Source organism: Camelus ferus, chromosome 17 (genome assembly GCF_009834535.1).
Source record: "Camelus ferus isolate YT-003-E chromosome 17, BCGSAC_Cfer_1.0, whole genome shotgun sequence".
NCBI classification, from domain to species: Eukaryota; Metazoa; Chordata; class Mammalia; order Artiodactyla; family Camelidae; genus Camelus; species Camelus ferus.
Genome location: NC_045712.1, coordinates 19,548,593 through 19,563,912, shown reverse-complemented (window position 1 = coordinate 19,563,912; position 15,320 = coordinate 19,548,593). Strand labels below are relative to the sequence as shown.

General features: G+C 33.8%; 1 protein-coding gene across 2 annotated transcripts in view; it reads right to left on the bottom strand.

Annotated features, from left to right (window-relative positions):
* DNAH12 (dynein axonemal heavy chain 12) overlaps nt 1-15,320 on the bottom strand; it is a 151,287-nt gene that overhangs the window by 108,008 nt on the left and 27,959 nt on the right. For both annotated transcript variants that reach the window (XM_032458203.1, XM_032458204.1), the window contains 2 exons: nt 8,867-9,045; nt 7,755-7,890 (listed from right to left, as the gene is read on the bottom strand). In XM_032458203.1, coding sequence (XP_032314094.1) covers nt 7,755-7,890; nt 8,867-9,045 — 315 coding nt within the window. The remainder of the gene's footprint in view (nt 1-7,754; nt 7,891-8,866; nt 9,046-15,320) is intronic.

The following is a 15,320-nucleotide window of genomic DNA, read 5'->3' as shown; positions in this document are numbered from 1 at the left end:
GGTTTATTAACTGTAACAAATGTACCATACTAATGTAAGATGTTAATAATGAGAAAATTGAGTGTGTGAGGCTGTGTGTGTAATATGAGAACTCTCTGTAGTATGTGCTCAGTTTTTCTGTAAATCTAACTGTTCTAAAAAAATAAAGTTCATTAATTATTTATATAAATTAATTGTATTTTTGTATTCAAGTAACTGAAAGATGAAAAAATTAATATATAATTTAACATAACATTAAAAGAGATTAAGTACCTGAAAGTATAACAGAAGATGTGCATAAACTCTACAGAGATAATTATAAAATACTGAGAGATGTTAAACAAGAGGTAAATAAAAGATATATCATGAACTGGAAGACTCCATATTGCATGTACTGATTCTCCCCATCTATTTAATGTATTTCTAATCAAAGTCCCAGAAGATTTTTGTGGAATATGAAAAATTGATTCTAAAACTTATATTGAAAAAATGCTAATTCTAATTCTCTAAATTTATTATCAATTTTATGTAGTCTCAATCTAAATCCCCAAAGGTTATTTTATGTAATGTGATCATCTAATTCTAAAATTTACATGAAAATACTAAGGTCCAAAAACAATCAAGAAACCTGATGAAGAACAGGGAAGGAAGACATGCTCTACCAGGTATCAAGACTTATTATTGCTATTACAATTAAGCTGTTGTTATTAAGTTAATGTGGTATTGACATAAGGATAGACAAAAAGGCCAATAAAACAGATTAGAATGTCTTAAAACTGATTTGCATATACATGGACACGATATATAAGAGAGATGGCATCACAGAGCAGTAAGGAAAATATAGACTCTTCAATAAATACATAATTGCTTATGCATATGAAAAAATAATGAAATAGCACCTCACATCATTCACAAAAATAAAATTCAGTAAGACTGAAAACCTAAACCTGAAAGGCAAAACTAAACAACTTCCAGAAAAGGATACAAGAAAAACATCTTGACCATGGATAGGAAAGGTTTTTTTGGTTTTGTTTTTTTTTTTTTTTTGGTGGAGTGGGTAATTAGGTTTATTTACTTATTTGTTTGCTTTTAATGGAGGTACTGGGGATTGAATCCAGCACCTTGTGCATGTTAAGCACGCTGCACTCTACCACTAATCTATACCCTCCCCCAGGAAAGGATTTCTTAAACAAGACACAGAAAGCACTACCTATAAAAGAAAAGACTGCTCCATTTGACTAAATTAAAATTAGGAACTTCTGTTCATCAAACACCAATAAAAATTTAAATAAATTACAAAGTAAAGGAATGGGTATTTATCAATAATATATTCAAAACTACTACACTGAACTATACACTTAAAATGGTTACGATAGTAAATTTTATGTTATATTTTATCACAATTTTTAAAAACCTATTTACAAATCAATAAAAAAAAGGACACACAACCCAAAAGAAAAATGGGTAAAAGATACATACTGGAATGGAATACTACTTAGCTAGACACAAAAAAGAATACAATTTTACCATTTTCAACAATATGGATGGGCCTAGAGGGTATTATGCACAATATAGGTGAATAGGTTTATAACTTTGTGCTGGGAAGGCATAAGCATACTGCTAAATGTAGAAACTATAAGAGAAAAAAAATTTTAAACTTTTATGAGGATGCACACATGGTGGAATTAAAGAAAAAGTATGATTACTGTAGAAACTAAGTGACCCGATTAATACTCTGCTTCAACTCACTCTTCTATTATTCATTATACACTGTTTTCAAACCCTCTTTCTCCCTTCTTTTAAAATTCTTTCTCTCTCTCTCTCTTATTTTTTTTTCTTTTTTTCCTAAGTTCTATTCCTAAATAGGCATCAGAGAGATAAAATCCTTAAGGACCAAAATAAACGACTGATACTCCATAAACCACAGTGCCAAAGAGGTATGAGCAAGATGAAGAAGCAGAAAAACCTTTCCCAATTAAAAGAACAAGAGAAATCCCCTGAAAGAAAGATCAACGAAATAGACATCGATAGCCTACTAGATCAAGATTTCAAAAAAGGAGTGATCGAATTGCTGAAGGAATTAAAAGAGATAGTGTTTAGAGATATAAAATATGTCAAAAATGAAACTGAAGCTATAAAGAAGAGCCAAGTAGAATGGGTAAACTCATTGACAGAGATGAGGAATGATCTAATAGCTGTGCAAAGCCGACTAGATAATGCAGAGGAACGAATTAGTGATCTAGAAGACAGGGCAATAGAAAGCACCCATTCAGAAGAACTACAAGAGAAGCAAATAAAAAATAATGAAAATAGCATAAAGGACCTATGGGATAATAGAAAGCGTCCCAATCTTCGCATCATAGGGGTCCCAGAAGGAGAAGAAAGATCAAAGGGGATTGAAAAGGTTTTTGAAGAAATCATGACTGAAAACTTCCCAAACTTAAAGAAGGAATCAGATATCCAAGTACAGGAAGCTCAGAGGGTCCCAAACAGGAAGAACCCAAATAGACCCACACCAAGACATATCATAATCAAGATGGCCAGAGTCAAGGATAAAGAAATGATTCTAAAGGCAGCAAGAGAGAAGCAAAGAGTAAGTTACAAGGGAACCCCCATAAGGCTCTCAGCTGATTTCTCTACACAAACACTACAGGCCAGAAGGGAGTGGCAAGATATATTCAAAGCCCTGAATGAAAAAAAGATGCAGCCTAGGATCCTTTATCCAGCAAGGCTATCCTTGAGGATAGAATGAGAAATAAAGAGTTTCACAGACAAAAAAAAGCTGCAGGAGTTTAGCAACACTAAACCCATGCTAAAAGAAATATTGAAAGGGCTATTCTAAATAGAAAAGCAGCAGGATGCTACAGAAATGAGAAACACACAACTGGAATGGTGATAACTCATGAATTACAAATAAAGTAAACATGAAATTATAAAAGAAGACATACAAATTACTGAGAGTGGGAGAGGGAGGCAGGGAAATATAGAATATTTTTTTCTTTCTTTTTAAATTTTTTTTAACAGTAGGTTGGGTTTGAGATCATGTTACTATCAGTTTAATAAAACAGTTATAGTAATGGGTTGATAGATTTACAAAAAAGGGTAACCACAAGCCAAAAATTTACAAAGGAGTCACAAAAATTAAAGTCCATGGTAATACAAAGGAAAATTACCAAACCACAAAAGGAAGAAGAAAGGAACAAAGAGGATATACCAATTCAACTGCAAAGATAAGTTCAAAATGGCAATAAACACACATCTATCATTAATTACTGTAAATGTTAATGGACTAAATGCTCCAGTCAAAAGACACAGAGTGGCAGACTGGATAATAAAGCAAGAACCTTCAATATGCTGCATACAAGAGACCCACTTTAGGGAGAAGGACACATATAGATTGAGAGTGAAAGGATGGAAAAGGATATTCCATGCAAATGGAAAAGCCAAAAAAGCAGGTGTTGCAGTACTGATTTCAGACAAAATAGACTTTAAAACAAAGGCCATAAAGAAAGATAAAGAAGGACATTTTATAATGATTAAAGGAGTGATACAAGATGAGGATATTACACTCGTTAATATATATGCACCCAATATAGGAGCACCTAAGTACATACAAGAATTACTAACAGAGATAAAGGGGGATATTGATGGGAATACAATCATAGTTGGAGATTTTAACACTGCATTAACATCACTAGACAGATCTTCCAGACAGAAAATAAACAAGGCAACAGAGAAATTAAATACTACAATAGAAAAACTAGATTTGGTGGATATTTTCAGAGCATTACACCCCCCAAAAATAGGATATACATTCTTTTCAAGTGCACATGGAACATTTTCCAGGATCGATCATGTACTTGGGCACAAAAGAAACCTCAACAACTTTAAGAAGATAGAAATTATCTCAAGCATCTTTACTGACCACAATGCCATGAAACTGGAAATCAACAACAGAGAAACAAAGGAGAAAAAAAGGAAAGCGTGGAGATTAAACAATACGTTATTGAAAAAACAATGGATCAATGAGGAAATCAAAGCTGAAATTAAAAAATACCTTGAGACAAATGATAATGAAAGCACAACCACTCAAAACCTATGGGACACAGCAAAGGCAGTGCTAAGAGGGAAGTTTATAGCAATACAGGCCTTCCTCAAAAAAGAAGAACAATCTCAAATAAACAATTTAACCCACCACCTGAATGAATTAGAAAAAGAACAAAAAGCCCCAAAAAGCAGCAGAAGGAAGGAAATAATAAAGATCAGAGAGGAATTAAATACAATAGAGATTAACAAGACCATAGAAAAAATCAACCAAACCAAAAGCTGGTTTTTTGAAAAAGTAAATAAAATCGACAAACCTCTGTCCAAACTCACAAAGAAGAAAAAAGAGAGAGCACAAATTAGCAAAATAAGAAAGGAAAATGGAGAAATTACAACAAACAAAATAGAAATACAGAATATCATACGAGAATATTATGAAAAACTATATGGAACCAAACTGGATAACCTAGAGGAGATGGACAAGTTTCTGGAAACATACTGTCCACCAAAACTGAATCAAGAAGAATCTGAACACTTGAACAATCTGATCACTAGAAAGGAAATAGAAATGGCAATTAAAAACCTCCCTACAAATAAAAGTCCAGGACCGGACGGCTTCACCGGGGAATTCTACCAAACATACAAAGAAGAACTCATACCAGTCCTTCTCAAACTCTTCCAGATGATTGAAAAGGAGGGAATACTCCCAAACTCATTCTATGAAGCCACCATCACCCTGATACCAAAACCAGGCAAAGACACTACCAAAAAAGAGAATTATAGGCCAATATCACTGATGAACATAGACGCCAAAATCCTCACCAAAATTTTAGCAAATAGAATCCAACAACACATAAAAAAGATTATACATCATGACCAAGTGGGGTTCATCCCAGGGACACAAGGCTGGTTCAACATACGCAAATCAATCAGTGTAATACATCACATCAACAAGAGAAAGGACAAAAACCACATGATCATCTCAATCGATGCAGAAAAAGCATTTGATAAAATTCAACACCCATTTATGATAAAAACTCTCGCCAAAGTGGGTATAGAGGGAACATATCTCAACATAATAAAAGCTATATATGACAAACCTACAGCCAGCATAGTACTCAACAGTGAAAAACTGAAAAGCTTCCCACTAAAATCTGGGACAAGACAAGGATGCCCACTATCACCACTCCTATTCAACATAGTCCTGGAAGTCCTAGCCACAGCAGTCAGGCAAGAGAAAGAAATAAAAGGGATCCAAATTGGAAAAGAAGAGGTAAAAGTGTCATTATATGCTGATGACATGTTACTATATATAGAAAACCCTAAAAGGTCCACACAAAAGCTACTAGAGCTGATTGAAGAATTCAGCAAGGTAGCAGGTTACAAAATTAACGTTCAAAAATCAGTTGCATTTCTTTACACTAACGATAAATCAACAGAAGAAGAAAGTAAAGAAATAATCCCCTTTAAAATAGCACCCAAAGTAATAAAATATCTGGGAATAAATCTAACCAAGGAGGTGAAAGAATTATACACAGAAAACTATAAACCATTGATGAAGGAAATTAAAGAAGACTTTAAAAAATGGAAAGATGTTCCATGCTCTTGGATTGGAAGAATCAATATTGTTAAAATGGTCACACTGCCCAAGGCAATCTACAGATTTAATGCAATCCCTATCCAATTGCCCAGGACATATTTCACAGAACTAGAACAAATCATAATAAAATTCATATGGAACCATCAAAGACCTAGAATTGCCAAAGCATTACTGAAGAGAAAGAAAGAGGCTGGAGGAATAACTCTCCCAGACTTCAGACAATACTATAGAGCTACAGTCATCAAGAGAGCATGGTATTGGTACCAAAACAGACATATAGACCAATGGAACAGAATAGAGAGCCCAGAAATGAACCCACAAACTTTTGGTCAACTCATCTTTGACAAAGGAGGCAAGAATATACATTGGAATAAAGACAGTCTCTTCAGCAAATGGTGCTGGGAAAACTGGACAGCAGCATGTAAAACAATGAAGCTAGAACACTCCCTTACACCATATACAAAAATCAACTCAAAATGGATTAAAGACTTAAACATAAGACAAGATACAATAAACCTCCTAGAGGAAAACATAGGCAAAACATTATCTGACATACATTTCAAAAATTTTCTCCTAGAAGAAATAAAAGCAAGAATAAACAAATGGGACCTAATGAAACTTACCAGCTTCTGCACAGCAAAGGAAACCAGAAATAAAACAAGAAGAAAACCTATGGAATGGGAGAAAATTTTTGCAAGTGAAACCAACAAAGGCTTCATCTCCAGAATATATAAGCAGCTCATACGACTCAATAAGAAAAAAATAAACAACCCAATCCAAAAATGGGCAGAAGACCTAAACAAGCAATTCTCCAAGGAAGACATACAAATGATCAAAAAGCACATGAAAAAATGCTCAATATCACTAATTATCAGAGAAATGCAAATCAAAACTACAACGAGGTATCACCTCACACCAGTCAGAATGGCCGTCATTCAAAAATCCACAAATGACAAATGCTGGAGAGGCTGTGGAGAAAGGGGAACCCTCCTACAGTGCTGGTGGGAATGCAGTTTGGTGCAGCCACTATGGAAAACAGTGTGGAGATTCCTCAAAAGACTAGGAATAGACTTACCATATGACCCAGGAATCCCACTCCTGGGCTTGTATCCAGAAGGAAATCTACTTCAGGATGACACCTGCACCCCAATGTTCATAGCAGCACTATTTACAATAGCCAAAACATGGAAACAGCCTAAATGTCCATCAACAGATGACTGGATAAAGAAGAGGTGGTATATTTATACAATGGAATACTACTCAGCCATAAAAACTGACAACATAATGCCATTTGCAGCAACATGGATGCTCCTGGAGAATGTCATTCTAAGTGAAGTAAGCCAGAAAGAGAACGAAAAATACCATATGAGATCGCTCATATGTGGAATCTAAAAAACAAAAACAAAAACAAACAAACAAACAAAAACAAAGCATAAATAAAGGACAGAAATAGACCCACAGACAGAGAATACAGACTTGTGGTTACCAGTGGGGTGGAGGGTGGGAAGGGATAGACTGGGATTTCAAAATTGTAGAATAGACTACACTGTATAGCACAGGGAAATATACACAAAATGTTATGATAACTCACAGAGAAAAAAAATGTGACAATGAGTGTGTATATGTCCATGAATAACTGAAAAATTGTGCTGAACACTGGAATTTGACACAACATTGTAAAATGATTATAAATCAAGAAACTAAGTGGACATCTATAGGAGATAGAGGAAGGGAATTAGTTATGATCAGAAAGTCATAAGCAGAGGGCTTCTGGGGTGCTGGCAATATTCTATTTCTTGACCTGCGTGGTAGCAACATAGGTGCTCCATTATAACTTTGTTTAACTATATGCTTTATACATTTTCAATATGTTTATCATATCTCACAATGAAAAAAACTTTTAAAATATGTAAATTTTTAAAATTCTTTTCTTCTTTTAGTTGAAGTATAGTCATTCACAATGTGTTAGTTTCTGGTGTACAGCATAATGCCTCAATCATGCATATATATACATATATTCATTTCCATGTTCTTTTTCATTAAAAGTTATTACAAGATATTGAATAGAATCCCCTGTGCTATACAGAAGAAATTTGCTTTTTACCTATTCTTATATATTAAAAATTCTTACCTTGATCCGTGAAACCAACTCATGAATTCCTACTGTTCGGGCTTTTTCTACATAAGATACAAGATCCATCATCTCTTCTGTTGTCTCAGGGACTTTTAATGCATGCTCTTTAATTGCTTCAAATTCACTGCAAATACTGACATAACATTCTGCTTTATTATAATTGTAGTAACTAATAACATATCACACTTAGTGTCACTATGATTACCATAAAATAGAAACTGTAATATCCTAAAATAATTAATTAATTCACTAAGGTATCTTAAAATACTTAAGTATAAATTATCTTACATTATTCAACATACATCTATATCTACACATCCTTACAGAAGTTACAAACTAAGAGGGGCCAGACAGGTAACAAATGAGTTAAATGAGTTGGAGGATCAGTTGCTTGAACACTGGGTGAATGAACCAGGGACATTCTCCCTGTCAAAGGGAAAGGTGCTTCTCAGCTCCATTTACCACTGCAAGCCCAGTGTGGCAAGGTCTTCCAACTTCTTCAAGAGAAATAAGGATCTGGAGTGCGTGTGTGTGTGTATGTGTGTGTACTCTCCTAAGTTTGAAATGTTGATAGCAAATTCAAAATTTGTTTGAAGAAAATACAACACAATATGAGACACATAAAACACATCTGCATGACACATTCAGCTAGTAGTTCATGAATCCAATCTTACAGCCACGCTGCAAACTAGGTATTACTATCTCCATTTTACAGATGCAAAAAATAAACTAGGTGACACAACAAGTAAATATTGCTGGTCAGGAATGATCCCAGATCTTCCCAATATCACTGAAAGTCTGTGGTCTTTCCATTATTGTGCAACCTGTATCCAAATGCTGGTTTATGTCAATTTCTTATTTGAAAAAAATCCTGGGTTGCCTCAAAACTAGTCTCATACAGTATCAAATGAGAAGAAACCAGACCAACAGGACCACAAAGAAACCTCCTTAGGAGGCATCAATAGAGAAAAACTTGTAACTACTTACATGTTAATCTTTTATTTTTAAACAAGAATTGTTATCAGCAAACTACCTCTTCTAGCCCTGTAATTCTCAGTTTGGCAACTAATTCTAATTTCTAATTCTACTTGGCAACTAATTCTACTTACCATTCATTTTCTTTCCTATGTTTTGAAGCTATGTCATTTAATAATAAGTTTGCAAAGGCTTTTGCTTTGTTTGTTAGGCCTGTCTTCAAATCTTCACAATCCAAACGCACCATAGGAAAATGAACCCACTGAGGCAAAAGCATTATTTCTGAAGCAAGGCTGAAAAATTTTCCTATAAACTTAAAAAAAAAAAGCATTTAAAACAAAAATGCTTAGAATTTTCAAATTCATCATTGATTTTTTAGTACAATAGTATGGTGAAAAATCTTAATCATATGATATAAACGTAAACTCATTTCTCTTTGCTAAGTGACTAAAATTTTTTCCATTGTTACATGAAATCTTTTTTCATCTGTCCTTTCATTAAGGAATTTACCAATTTACCAGTTGAAATCCAATACAATGCCATTTATACCATCAATATCTGGACATTTCACAAGGTGAAATTTCCCTCAGTAACAATTAAAAAAACTATCATCTAAGTAAACTCAGCTCTTGGTTTAAAATCAAATCTATATCATATGACAATTTGTATAGTTGACTAATAGTTGCTTGTGCCATTACTGATACCTCACTGAAAATTCTAATTCAATCTTCAGGGAAATAAATGTAAGAAACACTTATATTTGGTTTGGGTCAAAATAATCCAGAAGGAGAGAAACACTGTGCTCTGCTATTTACCAAAGTTCCAAGATATTGGAATTTATATAAATTCTTAATATCTAGACACTGGGATAATTTTTAAAAATTGAGCAAAGCAGTATGGAAGAAAACCTGACAAACTGTATTGTAACAAGTTTTATGGAAAATGAAACATATCTACCAACTTTGGGTAACTTTGACTGAATTTTCACAATCCATCTTTAATGTTCCCTCTCTACCTTCCTCCTCACCTCATCCCCACCCTCCACCAAAATGCCCCATGTTGCTTTTATTCTGCCTTGAGAAGAGTTTTTCTTTATTTCCTTCTTTCTCAAAGCTACCCTATTTTTCTAGAGTCTCCAGTATTTGGTGAGTTGGGCTTAAAATTTTCAATGTTTAATGGAACCAAGGATACTAATTAATTAGTTCAAAGACTACATTGAGCAGTCATGGTTCTTGGTTGGAAATATACCAAATAGAGAGTAGATAGAGCTGATGGCACCAGAGAAGGGAGAACAGATATTTCACTTTTCTCAAGTGCCATCATCCAGTTTTTCTGGATTATAATTATATGGATAAGAAAATGGGCTGGATAAAAGAAAATATGGCACACTGGAAACAACACAAATGTCCATTTACAGTAGAAAGGATGGCATATTCATACGTTAGAGTGCTATGTTGTAACAGACTATGACTGTATGCAAAAAATAGTTGAATTTCACAATGATGAGTGAAAGAATATATATATATATATATGATATATCTTTCATATCAACTTATCATGGGGCAAAACTAAACTATATTACTTCAGGATGAATGTATAGGTGCTTACTAGAAAGAAAAGCAACAAATGTCAGGATAATAGTTACCAATAAAGAAGGGGGATCATGGTTGAAAAGAGGCACATGGGTGGCTTCTGAAATGCTACAAAATTCTAATTCTTAATCTAGGTGGTTATTAAGTTATAATTATCTATATAAATCTGTACATATATGCTTTATATACTTTTTTATATTATATTTCACAGTTATATTACACTTTTTAAGTGGAATATTTTAAACACACAAAAGTAGGCAAAATGTACCCATCATCCAACTTCAACAATTATGAACTCATGGCCAACCTTGTTTTCTCTATACCCCTAACCACTCCCCTTCCATTTTATTTTTACACAAATTCTAAGCATCACATCATTTCATCTATATATATGTTATAGTTCATATTTTTTATTTCTCCCAAATAGGCATACCAGTCACAACTACAGTATCTCATAATTGACAAAGAAACCCAGAGATCTATTACTAAACTTAAAAGTAAATTTTTATATAGTTATGTAAACCATCCAGAAATTATAAAATTCTAGAAATTTTCACAGTAAAATACTAGACCTAAGGAAAGAGTCATTGTGAAACCCAATGAAACATATGCTCAGCTTAGATATTTAGGGTTTACAGATACTACAGGTTATGGCTAGGACCAAAAAAATGTAGCTGTTAGCTCATAGAACATTTACTGTGCCTATTCTCTGCACAGCATTGTATCGATATATGATAAAATAAAAATGAAAGAGAATATGCCATCTCTGACTTTGTGAAAGTAATAATGCATTTATGAATCCATTATGTATTTTTACAAACACATAAAAACCAGGTAAGATAAAAAGTATGCATACTAGAAAAAAACATATAATCATCTTATAGATGCAGAAACAGCATTTAACACCATTCAACACTCTTTTGTGATAGTAACACTTAACAAACCAGGAATAAAAGACATAAAAGGCAATGTCCTCAACTTGATAAGGAGTATTTAGGAAAAATCTACAATATTGTACTTAATGGTTTAAAAAATTAATGTTTTCCCTCTAAGATCAAGAACAAGATAAAGAAATCCACTCTCACTACTTCTATCCAACATTGTACGAGAGGTACTAGCCAGGGAAATTAGGCAAGAAAAATAAATAAAAGGCAACCATATTAAAAAAGGAAAAAGTAAGACAATCTATATTTGTAAATGACATGATATTGTATATAGAAAATCCTAAACAATACACACACATACACATAAAACTATGACAACTAATAAACAAATTCAACAAAGTTGTAGGATAATATATACAGAAATACCAATATTCAGAAATCAACTACTTCTAGACATTAGCGATCAATAATTCAAAAATGAAATTAAGAAAATAATTCCATTTATAATAGCTTCAAAAAATAAAATACTTAGAAATTAAATTTAACAAAACAAGTACAGGACTTGTAGAACACAAAAAATTGGGGGAAAAGTGGAAAAGCACTATATGACAGATTGAAATGATGCAGACCAGCCTCCATGTAACCTATTGGAAATATGCTCTATATGTTCAAGAATGTAAAAGAAAATATGAACATAAGAAAGAGAAAATAAAATTTACCAAAAAATTGGTAAAATATAATACCTGAAATGAAAATGTTACTTATATGAATAAGGGCAGCTTAACACCAGAGAAGAAAAGATTAATGTACTTAAAATGATGCTACAATTATCCAGAATGAAGCATAGAGAGAAGAAACTGAAAACTCTGAACAGAACTTCAGGAGGGAGGGTGTACCTCAAGTGGTAGAGCACATGCTTAGCATGCAGAGTTCCTGGGTTCAATTCCCAGTACTTCCTCTAAAAATAAGTAAATAAATCAACCTAATTACCTCCCTCTCCTGGCAAAAAATAAATTAAAAAAAACAAAAAAGAACTTCAGTAACCTCTAGAATAATGTCAAACAGTCTAATATATACATAATTGAAATTTTAGAATTGGGGGAAGAGGAAGACAGACGAAAAAATTGAAGTAATAATGTCTGAATGTTAAATTGAAGTAATAATGTCTGAATGTTTTCCAAGCTTGGTGAGAACTATTCAGATCTAAGAATCTTAACAGTATTTTCTGAGAAGAAATACAAAAGAAACAACGCAAAAGCACTTGACAATCAACTAGCTAAAAACAACAAAAAAGAGAAAATCTTAAAAGAAGCCAGATTTTAAAAACATTACAGAAAGAAACCCAGAAAAGAATTCCAGCATGACAACATGAGTTCTGTGCACCTGCTGAAAATTACTTTAAAAACAAGTATTTAAATTAAAGCTTCTGAAAATGGTCATAAGAGTATGCATAAAATGAGGAAATATCTATTCATTAAAATCCATTAAAATTTGGTTAAAAAAAGTTGAGACTCTGTAGTATTTGAACCTGGATTGTTCCCTCCCTCCCTGCTCCCAGCTCAGCAAGGTGGAAATTCCACTCTAGACAAGTGCACTCAAGAACACAGGGCTCTCTCTCCCCATAGCTTCCAGCTGAAGGGCTTAACTAGCTGTTGCTGAATCAAGATTCCTGGTGAGTGCAACCGGGAGGCAAGGACTCCTTGTTTCACCCAGATACCACTCATGGAAGGGAGGGTCTACCTTGGTCTTGGTACCACTGAGAATACTGGGACACCAATCACACTTGCCCAGCTGGTAAAGGTGGCAGTTCCATGCCAGAAGAAAGACAAGAAAACCTCAGGTTACTGCTCTCTGTTCCACTGAATGTTCAGCTCCTTAAGTGGGATTATCACTGAGAGAAGCATATCACATCCCCATTCCCAGTTCCAGGGCCTTGGCCCAGAGATTTTTCCTGAGGGTGAAGGGGAAGCAGGTCATAAAACAGATACCTCCTAAGAAAGAAAAATACCATATGATATCACTTGTATGTGGAATCTAAAAAAAAGACAAACAAACTTGTTTACAAAACAGAAACTGACTCACAGACACAGAAAACAAACTTATGGTTATGGTGGCGGGGGGAAGGGGGTGGAAAGGGATAAATTGGGGGCTCGAGATTTGCAGATACTAACTAATATATATAAAATAGATAAACAAAAGGTTCATACTGTGTAGCACAGGGAACTATATTCAATATCTTGTAGTAACTTATGATGATAAAGAATATACGTATGTTCATGTATCACCGAAGCATTATGCTGTACACCAGAAATTGACACAACATTGTAAACTGACTATACTTCAATAAAAATATATACAAAAAAAAAAAAAGAAAAGAAAAGAAAATAGATACCTCCTAATCTTTTCCCAAAGGAACTGACTTCATTTGCAATAGAGCACAGAAAAGTTCAAGCCTAAGTGTGTCCTCAAAAACAGTGAAGGTTGTGGTAGGGAGCAACAGTGAGGAAGATTCAGGGATTTAGTGAAGATATGGGCTTAAGCCATAGACTGGCTAGTTTGAGGAAGAGAGCCAGAGTAGGGGACTGCTGGTAGGAACCTTGAAAATGAAAGAAGCCAGTCACAAAAGACCGTATAATTCCATTTATATGAGCATCAAGAATAGGCAAATCTATAGAAAGAAATTAGTAGTTCCCTAGAGCTTGGGGTAGGAATGAGGAGTGACAGCTATTGGGTGTAAAATTTTTTAGTGGGGGTGAAATATTTTAAAATCAGATTGTGATGATATTTGCACAACTCTATAAATATACTTTAAAACACTGAACTGTATCTTAAACAAGTCAATTGTATGGTGTGTGAATTACATTTCAATAAAGCTGTTTTTTTAAATGAAACCTAGAGAGTATTAACTTAAAGCTAGAGAAAAAGACTTCAGAATAAGGAATACTGTCAGGGATAAAAGAGACATTTCATGATATAAAGGATGTTCTTCAAGAAAATGTAGTAATCCTAAATGTGTATGTAAACAAAAATAGAACTTTGACAGCCTGTGGGGAAATGAATCCTGTCAGTGACCACTTGAGTGAACTTTGAAGCACGATTCTGCTCCAGTTGAGTCTTTATATGAAACCACAACCCAGCTGACAGCTTGACTGAAATCTCAAGAAAGACTCTGAGCCAGAGGCACGAAGCTAAACTAAGCTTGATTCCTGACCCACAAGATAATGTGAGGTAACAAAAGTTTGTTATTTTAAACTGCTAATTTGGGGGGTAATTTTGGGTTTATCCCAGGAAAGCAATGTTGGTTTCACATTTGAACATCAATAAATGTAATTCAAAATATTAATAGAGAAAAGAAAAACCATATGATCAACTCAATATTTGCCCAAAAAGTATGTAACAAAAATCAGCACCCTTCCATAATAAAAAACACTTGGCAAACTTGGAATAGAAGATAATTTCTTCAACCTGATAAAGGGCATCTACCAAAAAAACCTATACTTATTTAATGTGAATATATGAATGTGTTTTCCACAGCATCATAAACAAGGCAAGATGTCCTCTCTCATTGCTGCTATTTAACACTATATTGACAGTGAAATCATGCAAGAAAAAGAGAGACATTTAGATAGGAAAGGAGGAATTAAAATATCTTTACTTGCAGAATCTATTACAGTATGAGTGTATGTGTAATATTTTCCTAAAGAATCTTTTTTTAAAAAACTAGAGCTACAGTAATCAAAACAGCATGGTATTGGTACAAAAACAGACATATGGACCAATGGAACAGAATAGAGAGCCCAGAAATGAACCCACAAACTTTTGGTCAACTAATCTTCGACAAAGGAGGCAAGAATATACAATGGAATAAAGATAGTCTCTTCAGCAAATGGTGCTGGGAAAACTGGACAGCAGCATGTAAATCAGTGAAGCTAGAACACTCCCTTACACCATACACAGAAATAAACTCAAAATGGATCAAAGACTTAAACGTAAGACAAAATACAATAAACCTCCTAAAAGAAAATATAGGCAAAACATTATCTGACATACATCTCAAAAATGTTCTCCTAGGGCAATCTACCCAAGGAATAGAAATAAAAGCAAGAATAAAC